Genomic DNA, 11,212 nt, shown 5'->3' on the forward strand with positions numbered 1-11,212 from the left:
GAGAGGATACAGCTGGCTGGACAGGATAACAGGGGGCTAGATAACAGAGGAGGATAGAGAGGATACAGCTGGCTGGACAGGATAGCAGGGGGCTAGATAACAGAGGAGGATAGACAGGATAACAGGGGGCTAGAAGGGATACAGCTGGCTGGACAGGCTGACTGGGAGCTAGAAAGGATACAGCTGGCTGGACAGGATAACAGGGGGCTAGAAAGGATACAGCTGGCTGGACAGGATAACAGGGGGCTAGAAAGGATACAGCTGGCTGGACAGGATAACAGGGGGCTAGAAAACAGAGGAGGATAGAGATGATACAGCTGGCTGGACAGGATAGCAGGGAGCTAGATAACAGAGGAGGATAGAGAGGATACAGCTGGCTGGACAAGATAACAGGGAGCTAGATAACAGACGAGGATAGATAGTCTGGTTGTTCTCCTTTCTGACTGGCACAGTTGTGTAACTAGCTATCTAGTCAAGATGTGTGGGTTGGACTCAGGAAGCCTCACCCAGTCAATGTTTTGAAGCAAAACTTTTCAGGTCACAATAAGCTAGGATTTCTTTCTTCCATCACAATGCATTACTATCCACTGTCAACGGTGCCGTGGGTTTTGAAATGACCCAGCCTGTATAGTGAGATGGTGACAGAGACATGCAAGACAAGGTCATTAGGCCAAGCGAAACAGATGGAGTCTGCAGATTAGATATACCAGTTTAGCCAGATGAAGAGAGCGAGAGAAACCGGGTGAGTGGGGTACTGGGATCAGGTTAGGACGGGAAGGAAAAGTGTGCAACTAGACAGACCTTAAACCCCTATTTGGGTCAACATACAGCCAGCTTCAATGAATCCAGGGATATTGTCTTCTGTAAGAGAATGGACTCCTTGACCAACTGAACATTGATTAATCCCATTTAATCGGATACAGTCTAATAGCTGTCTGCCAGCCTGGCCGTCTGGGGTAAAAATCTGAGAATGTGCCTCTTGAAACTAAATCAGTGGTCAACTGTTCACAACTATATTCACATAGCTTCAACTCTAAAATCACAGGATGTGGTGAGAGATGAATAAGTTTCACCATTGGTGTTGGAGGAAGTGCTGAGTTAACTGGAACTATTCAGAGAGACAACCAAGGACACACATAAAACACAACATTTAAGGCTAGGCCTAGACAAACATCCTCTCTCCAGCCCAGAGGAAGAGAGGCGATGGTAGCAGGATTCAGGAGTTCACCCTGAGGTGACATCAACTGCAGAAAACAATAGTTGAGAAAGTTACCTCATCCTGAGAGAGTGGCAGAAACGTGACAAAATGGCTACCACTGCCTGGCAAAAGACTGTTTCCTGTAGATTTAATAATGCTTACCCAAGCACATCTTGTCCTTGTGAACTAAATAAAATGGTACCTTTGACAATCAATCCACTGGAATATGATAGCATTCCTCTTATTCAATTGTAGGCCTATTTGTTCAATACATATGATCACGTTTCTAGGGCATTATTTCACTGCAGTAGAAGGTCAACAACTTCTTGTTCTATTCTTCACTGTAGAATAACATTTAAGGAGAGGAAAACACATCTGCTCACCTTCATATCAATGCCTAGACACTACATTACTCTGACATACAAAGTACATTTAACAACAGAAGATGAGGACATATGGTACAGTGACAAAGTGGGGTTCCTCCTCCTCCAATCCATGGGTGGGACAGGCGATGTCCCTGACCCCCTTTATAGGATGGCAACAATGAGATTTGGGGAAAACCAGTGGTTGTATCACCCATATTTACAACTGGGCCCTAAACACAGTGAAGTTCCTAAAATCGCTGCCATTCCAGGATGGTTTCTCATTGAGGCAGTGAGAATAGATCCAACACTATAGCCTGGTTGGGCTGATGTCCACAACAGTGACAATTTAGCACTTGGAAAATAGATTCCAGCTAACGGGACAGGTATCTGAGACAGTCTACAATGTTTTGTTTTCCCAACATGAACTGAATGCGACACAAAACAATGCCTTCTCTACAGACATGACTGGTGACACAATCATTCCCATTCACTGTTCCTTACACAGGCTACTTGGAGTATGCGTTATGGTTTTGTAGGTTTGTTGAGAAATTCTTACCAATCGTGACGTATAGCTAGCCTGGTACTGCAAAATGTCAAATGCATGTCGCAACAAAACAATGACGCTACAAATGCTCAGCATCAAAATTAGCCAACAAACTGTGAAGGAAATCCTTCAATGTGTTGTGTTCGCAATAAGTCTGCTATATCCCATAAAGAGAAAGTACCGGTAGGTACGAGGGGGATCACAAGGGGGTGAAAGACCTAGCCAACAGACAGAGACAGCGACAGACCGAGAGACCAGTCAGCAGTTGTAGGTGAAAAACACATGTTGAGTTCTACCTGGAGGAAGGCAACTTTCTGTCCAGGCAGTTCTAAACAAGGAGCTGGGCTTAGAATGGGTTTTAACGGCCGGAGGCTGGGCTTCTGTGGAAGGCGGTGGTAGCAAACTTAAAATGAATAAACCCTTTCATGCATGGTGTTCTACTGCTCACTTCCTGCCCCAACATGAACCTGGTTGTTGAGAATAGGCCGAGGAGCTAGAGTTTAGAGTGTGTCTAACGGCCAGGGTCTCTGCCTGCCTGAGCTTGTGTTGAAGGCACTGCCCAGTTGGCCAGGCATTTGAGAACAAGGAGCTGGAGTTTCAAGAGGGTTTCATTTGGGTTTAAGAGCCAAATGATGGGCTTTTGTATTGAAGGCGGTGCAGAAAGTGGGCGCAAAGTTTCTTTTTTTAAATGCCCTGAAAAAACCCATTCTGTACAGATGGAGACAGCGGCAGAGTAAAAACCCATTCTGTACAGATGGAGACAGCGGCAGAGTAAAAAACCATTCTGTACAGATGGAGACAGCGGCAGAGTAAAAACCCCATTCTGTACAGATGGAGACAGCGGCAGAGTAAAAACCCATTCTGTACAGATGGAGACAGCGGCAGAGTAAAAACCCATTCTGTACAGATGGAGACAGCGGCAGAGTAAAAACCCCATTCTGTACAGATGGAGATAGCGGCAGAGTAAAAACCCCATTCTGTACAGATGGAGATAGCGGCAGATTAAAAACCCATTCTGTACAGATGGAGATAGTGGCAGAGTAAAAACCCATTCTGTACAGATGGAGATAGCGGCAGAGTAAAAACCCATTCTGTACAGATGGAGACAGCGGCAGAGTAAAAACCCATTCTGTACAGATGGAGATAGCGGCAGAGTAAAAACCCATTCTGTACAGATGGAGACAGCGGCAGAGTAAAAACCCCATTCTGTACAGATGGAGACAGCGGCAGAGTAAAAACCCATTCTGTACAGATGGAGACAGCGGCAGAGTAAAAACCCCATTCTGTACAGATGGAGATAGCGGCAGAGTAAAAACCCATTCTGTACAGATGGAGACAGCGGCAGAGTAAAAACCCCATTCTGTACAGATGGAGACAGCGGCAGAGTAAAAACCCATTCTGTACAGATGGAGACAGCGGCAGAGTAAAAAGAAAAGCTGCAGCTACCTCGCTTTCAAAGCAGCTTTCATGCCAACACATTGAGGAGTTTGTACAATGCTAGGTTTACAAGTGGAACAAGAGGATAGATCTAACTGATGGCCAACAGCCAAAAACAATCAACAAATGGTATGGAACAGGAAAAGTCTGCATGTCCTTATAATAATAGTCCAAATATTTCACATTACCGAGAGGAAGTTGAATAACAGATCAATACTGATGTGGGACAAAACACCTTCTGGTCTGATAACACTTTGGAAGGATGACGTCACAAGATTACTGAAACGTTAACTACCAAGTCATTTAAGGTAGCAAGATGAGAGGGGCTTGTATCAGGGTCAATGATGATAAACCAAGGCTAAAGCCCCTTTAATGACCAAAGGTCAAATGATTACACCATGTGTGAGAGAGAACAAACAGTGAAGAAATAAGGACTGTATGTTAGCTAAAAGGTTAAGGCTGGGGTACTTGAGAAACATTTGGCCTAGGTGAAAGGGGCAATGTCAGGATACGCGTTGGGAATTGAAGCATCTTTTTAGTATTAAGCCTATTGGGCGATTCCACACCAGTGTAGCCCGAAAGTATTTTTGGCATCTCAGATTGTTCTGGCAATTCTCACATATTAAATCTCTTTTTGAGGGGGGGGGGGCGTTTCACATGCTTTTACATTTGTATCAAACATATTTTTGTTATCATGATGACATTTTAAGGACCCATAAGACCATATGAGCCGTGAACCATACATGATACACACCTCATCTTTGTATATTTCTACCCATTATAGTCTGCTGTAACATATGGAGTATGTCTAGTTTAGAGGTCGACCGATTAATCTGAATGGCCGATTAATTAGGACCGATTTCAAGTTTTCATAACAATCGGTAATCTGCATTTTTGGACACTGATCATGGCCGATTACATTGCACTCCACGAGGAGACTGCGTGGCAGGCTGACTACCTGTTATGCGAGTGCAGCAAGGAGCCAAGGTAAGGTGCTAGCTAGCATTAAACTTATCTTATAAAAAACAATCAATCTTAACATAATCACTAGTTAACTACACATGGTTGATGATATTACTAGTTTATCTAGCTTGTCCTGCGTTGCATATAATCGATGCGGTGCCTGTTAATTTATCATTGAATCACAGCCTACTTCGCCAAACGGGTAATTTAACAAGCGCATTCGTGAAAAAAGCACTGTCGTTGCACCAATGTACCTAACCATAAACATCAATGCCTTTCTTTAAAATCAATACACAAGTATATATTTTTAAACCTGCATATTTAGTTAATATTGCCTGCTAACATGAATTTCTTTTAACTAGGGAAATTGTGTCACTTCTCTTGCGTTCTGTGCAAGCAGAGTCTGGGTATATGCAGCAGTTTGGGCTGCCTGGCTCGTTGCGAACTGTGTGAAGACCATTTCTTCATAACAAAGACCGTAATTAATTTGCCAGAATTGTACATAATTATGACATAACATTGAAGGTTGTGCAATATTTAGACTTAGGGATGCCACCGGTTAGATAAAATATGGAACGGTTCCGTATTTCACCGAAAGAATAAACATTTTGTTTTCGAAATGATAGTTTCCGGATTTGACCATATTAATGACCTAAGGCTCATATTTCTGTGTGTTATTATAATTAAGTCTATGATTTGATAGAGCAGTCTGACAGAGATGGTAGGCAGCAGCAGGCTCGTAAGGACTCATTCAAACAGCACTTTCGTGCGTTTTGCCAGCAGCTCTTCGCTGTGCTTCAAGCATTGCGCTGTTTTTGACTTCAACCTATCAACTCCCGAGATTAGGCTGGCAATACTAAAGTACCTATTAGATCATCCAATAGTCAAAAGGTATATGAAATACAAATGGTAAGAGAGAAATAGTCCTATAATAACTACAACCTAAAACTACTTACTTGGGAATATTGAAGACTCATGTTAAAAAGGAACCACCAGCTTTCACATGTTCTGAGCAAGGAACTTAAACGTTAGCTTTTTTACATGGCACATATTGCACTTTTACTTTATTCTCCAACACTTTGTTTTTCCATTATTTAAACCAAATTGAACATGTTTCATTATTTATTTGAGACTAAATTGATGTTAAAAGTTAAAATAAGTGTTCATTCAGTATTGTTGTAATTGTCATTATTACAAATATATGTATATATACATAAATATATATATACACATACATACATATATGTATATACATATATATACACACATATACATATTATTATATTTTTTTTAAATCGGACGATTAATCTGTATCGTTTTTTTTGGGTCTTCCAATAATTGGTATTGGCGTTGAAAAATCATAATCGGTCGACCTCTAGTCTGGATACTGAAATACAATTTCACATCACGAGGGTCTTGCCGTTTTGCAATGTTGTCGTCGTTTCTGACTCACAGAATAGGCCTACAAAATGCAAGATTAGATGTGGTCTTTAAAGTACAGTGCTGTTATCTTTTTGGCTCATGGAACAAGGCGTGCTCTGCTGTAGCTAGGTCTACATGAGAACTGCTGTGCGTTGCGGGGTTAAGGGTCATCTCGATGTGCCCTGTTGAAGCAATACTAATCAGGTCTGAAGTTCAACAGGAGCTGTTCTGTGCCATCAGTACAGTGTTGTATTCAGTAAGGACAAAACGTTTTAAAACTGAGTGAAAGAGGTACCACCAAAACTTGTCCAAATAGAATGCAGATACACATTTAATGTTGCGAAACGTTTTGCTACAGTGTGCCCTACTGAACACAACCCAGCGTAACATCCCATATAGAAGTCAATGTGGTGGAACCAGGTGGCAACAGTTCAGGTAAAATCATTACATATTGCCATTCATTAAAGTACATGTTTATATACTGAATGGAATCTATACAACTATAAGTTATGCATGGCTCTCATTACACACAACCATGATAGTCTACAGTCAAGGCTTTACAAGAAGAAACATAGGGACATACATAAATGCATATGGATGGAGGCCCAAGGTGGAAGAAAAGGCTCCTTGGGTCACCCTTCTGTGTCTCAGCCACATTAATGACCAGACACAGACACACACAAGCACACACACAAGCACACACACAAGCACACACACACACACACACACACACACACACACCTGTAAAGAGATTCCCTTGTAATAAGTTATAGGCTAGTAATCACAGAACTTAAGTATAGGAATTAACGATAACATCGCTATCAGTATGCAAACTTTTATGAACATAATACAACCACTTCCCGAAATGCACCACGGATTAATATCTCGCTGTTATGTACGTTGAGGTTTATAAACAAAGAGCATTAAAGTACTTACAAAAGTCTCTCGCACTTTGTTGTGGAAAAGTTGCTCTCTAACCGACACGTCGTCTACTTCCATCCTACGAAACCATGACGCAGAGGTTAAAATATGATAAAAACGTGGCTAAAAGCGCTGGGACGGGATGGTAGTATAGTAAAACAACAAAACATCTCTCTCTGGTTAGAACAGTGTGGCAAGCGAACTACATTTGTCCTAAACTTCTCAAACTAACGACAAAGCTACGGTCGCGCACCCTGTTTCGTTTAAACTCCACTAGCAAGCAACCGTCCTCCGTGCGCGTTACACAAAGGGGGTGGAGACTGGGCGGGCGATCCGGGAGAATGGGTGGTGGTTATATGTATCGCTACCTGGGCTGCGTTCAGTACGTTTTTATTCGTGGATGTATATATATTTTTTTCTCGAACACAATCATAATTGCTTCTATTTTACCAGGGCCGTGTTTCAGAAAGCAGGTTTAACAAACTCTGAGTTTAAACCTGAACTCTGAGTTGACTAACTCTAGGCTGTCAAACTCAAGAGTTTTCGGTTTCAGAACGGATGATAAATTTAAATCAATCAAATCAAATCAAAGTTTATTTGTCGCGTGCGCCGAATACAACAGATGTAGTAGACCTTACAGTGAAATGCTTACTTACAGGCTCTAACCAATAGTGCAAAAAAGGTATTAGGTGAACAATAGGTAGGTAAAGAAATAAAACAACAGTAAAAAGACAGGCTATATACAGTAGCGACGCTACATACAGACACCGCTTAGTCAGGCTGATTGAGGTAGTATGTACATGCAGATATGGTTAAAGTGACTATGAATATATGATGAACAGAGAGTAGCAGTAGCGTAAAAGAGGGGTTGGAAGGTGGTGGGTGGGACACAATGCAGATAGCCCAGTTAGCCAATGTGCGGGAGCACTGGTTGGTTGGCCCAATTGAGGTAGTATGTACATGAATGTATAGTTAAAGTGACTATGCATATATGATAAACAGAGAGTAGCAGCAGCGTAAAAAGAGGGGTTGGGGAGGCACACAATGTAAATAGTCCGGGTAGCCATTTGATTACCTGTTCAGGAGTCTTATGGCTTGGGGGTAAAAACTGTTGAGAAGCCTCTTTGTCCTAGACTTGGCACTCCGGTACCGCTTGCCATGAGGTAGTAGAGAGAACAGTCTATGACTGGGGTGGCTGGAGTCTTTGACAATTTTTAGGGCCTTCCTCTGACACCGCCTGGTGTAGAGGTCCTGGATGGCAGGCAGCTTAGCCCCAGTAATGTACTGGGCCGTACGCACTACCCTCTGTAGTGCCTTGCGGTCAGAGGCCGAGCAATTGCCGTACCAGGCAGTGATGCAACCAGTCAGGATGCTCTCGATGTTGCAGCTGTAGAACCTTTTGAGGATCTCAGGACCCATGCCAAATCTTTTTAGTTTGCTGATGGGGAATAGGCTTTGTCGTGCCCTCTTCACAACTGTCTTGGTGTGTTTGGACCATTCTAGTTTGTTGTTGATGTGAACACCAAGGAACTTGAAGCTCTCAACCTGCTCCACTACAGCCCCGTTGATGAGAATGGGGGCATGCTCGGTCCTCCTTTTCCTGTAGTCCACAATCCTCTCCTTAGTCTTGGTTACGTTGAGGGATAGCTTGTTATTCTGGCACCACCCGGCCAGGTCTCTGACCTCCTCCCTATAGGCTGTCTCGTCGTTGTCTGTGATCAGGCCTACCACTGCTGTGTCGTCTGCAAACTTAATGACGGTGTTGGACTCGTGCCTGGCCATGCAGTCATGGGTGAACAGGGAGTACAGGAGGGGACTGAGCACGTAGTGGTGGTGGTGGTCCACCACCTGTTTTTCAGCCCTCAGACTTTTTTCTATTGGCTATAATGGAGGTCAAATATGAACATGTCCAGCAAGCACAACATGTAGAGACATGTATGTATAAAGGCATTTAGATGTTACTTTCAAATAGACAATATTAAATACTGCCAGTGTTGGGATGGCAGAAAAATGTACTTTTTTTTGCTTAGACTTTTTTTTCTTCACTAAATACTTAAATATATCATATGTTGAATGTAGCCACTGAATGCTGTTTAATTAGGAAGGGTAGGCTAAACAACATCACAATTGCTTGAAATGAAATTATACCTTAACTGTTTGAAGTATTTCTATATTTCATCTTCAGTTGCTGCCAAGTACGTTTTGTGCCTGTTGGGTTGCAACTGCATAAATATTAACACACACACACACACACTATATAAATGTTGAATAAGTGGAACACTCGACATAAAACTTTTCTTTTTTTCAATTAATACTCACGCATTGACTCGGTCAGCAATTTTCTGCCACGCCAGCTCACGTTGTTTTGCTGCTGCTATTGTATTGCTTTTTTTCTTCAATATATACTCATTTTCTGCATACGCATTCATTCATATTTCTAACTCCACCGGGAGAAGTAGGAGGTTTGAGCCCTTTTTTCTCCTGTTGCCATGATGAATCATGTTATCTGTGTTCCATTGATGAGGGTTTTTTATCTCCTCATGTACGTGCTTTACTCAGGGTTAACTTAACTCAGAGTTGATTGAACTAAGTTCTACAAAATGTCCATCAACATGTTAAATGTGCAACCAAAGGGAAAAAAATTCTAGATCACCTGTACTCCACACACAGAGACGCGTACAAAGCTCTCCCTCGCCCTCCATTTGGTAAATCCGACCACAACTCTATCCTCCTGATTCCTGCTTACAAGCAAGAGTTAAAGCAGGAAGCACCAGTGACTCGGTCTATAAAAAAGTGGTCAGATGAAGCAGATGCTAAACTACAGGACTGTTTTGCTATCACAGACTGGAACATGTTCCGGGATTCTTCCGATGACATTGAGGAGTACACCACATCAGTCACTGGCTTTATCAATAAGTGCATTGAGGACGTCGTCTCCACAGTGACTGTACGTACATACCCCAACCAGAAGCCATGGATTACAGGCAACATTCGCACTGAGCTAAAGGTTAGAGCTGCCCCTTTCAAGGTGCGGGAATCTAACCCGGAAGCTTACAAGAAATCCTGCTATTCCCTGCGACAAACCATCAAACAGGAAAAGCATCAATACAGGGCTAAGATTGAATCATACTACACCGTCTCCGACGCTCATCTTATGTGGCAGGGCTTGCAAAATATTACAGACAACAAAGGGAAGCACAGCCGCGAGCTGCCCAGTGACACGAGCCTACCAGATGAGCTAAATCACTTATATGCTCGCTTCGAGGCAAGCAACACTGAGGCATGCATGAGAGCATCAGCTGTTCCGGACGACTGTGTGATCACACTCTCCGTTGCCGACGTGAGTAAGACCTTTAAACAGGTCAACATACACAAGGCTGCGGGGCCAGACGGATTACCAGGACGTGTGCTCCGGGCATGTGCTGACCAACTTGCAGGTGTCTTCACTGACATTTTCAACATGCCCTGATTGAGTCTGTAATACCAACATGTTTCAATCGTACCACCATAGTCCCTGTGCCCAAGAACACAAAGGCAACCTGCCTAAATGACTACAGACCCATAGCACTCACGTCCGTAGCCATGAAGTGCTTTGAAAGGTTGGTAATGGCTCACATCAACACCATTATCCCAGAAACCCTAGACCCACTCCAATTTGCATACCGACCAAACAGATCCACAGATGATGCAATCTCTATTGCACTCCACACTGCCCTTTCCCACCTGGACAAAAGGAACACTAACAGTATGTGAGAATGCTATTCATTGACTACAGCTCAGAGTTCAATACCATAGTACCCTCAAAGCTCATCACTAAGCTAAGGATCCTGGAACTAAACTCCTCCCTCTGCAACTGGATCCTGGACTTCATGACGGGCCGCCCCCAGGCGGTGGGGGTAGGTAGTAACACATCTGCCACACTGATCCTCAACACTGGAGCTCCCCAGGGGTAAACAGTGGATGACGTATTGTTGAAGGCATCTCTGGAGGAAGCTCATCTGACCCAACCACCCCCCAGGACACAAGGGCCTACATGAGAGGTTAGTTATTCTGACCCAACCACCCCCCAGGACACAAGGGCCTACATGAGAGGTTAGTTATTCTGACCCAACCACCCCCCAGGACACAAGGGCCTACATAAGAAGTTAGTTATTCTGACCCAACCCCCCCCCCCCCCCCCCCAGGACACAAGGGCCTACATAAGAAGTTAGTTATTCTGACCCAACCACCCCCCAGAACACAAGGGCCTACATAAGAAGTTAGTTATTCTGACCCAACCACCCCCCAGGACACAAGGGCCTACATAAGAAGTTAGTTATTCTGACCCAACCACCCCCCAGGACACAAGGGCCTACGTAAGAA

General features: G+C 43.4%; 1 protein-coding gene across 1 annotated transcript in view; it reads right to left on the reverse strand.

Annotated features, from left to right (window-relative positions):
• LOC129829675 (limb region 1 homolog-like protein) overlaps positions 1-7,151 on the reverse strand; it is a 37,159-nt gene extending 30,008 nt beyond the window's left edge. Inside the window, exon 1 of the mRNA XM_055891531.1 lies at positions 6,866-7,151. Within this exon, the coding sequence (XP_055747506.1) occupies positions 6,866-6,928 (63 nt within the window). The 5' untranslated portion in view covers positions 6,929-7,151. The remainder of the gene's footprint in view (positions 1-6,865) is intronic.
• Between the last annotated feature and the right edge of the window lie 4,061 nt (positions 7,152-11,212).

The sequence above is a fragment of the Salvelinus fontinalis genome, chromosome 31, assembly GCF_029448725.1.
Source record: "Salvelinus fontinalis isolate EN_2023a chromosome 31, ASM2944872v1, whole genome shotgun sequence".
Lineage (NCBI taxonomy): Eukaryota > Metazoa > Chordata > Actinopteri > Salmoniformes > Salmonidae > Salvelinus > Salvelinus fontinalis.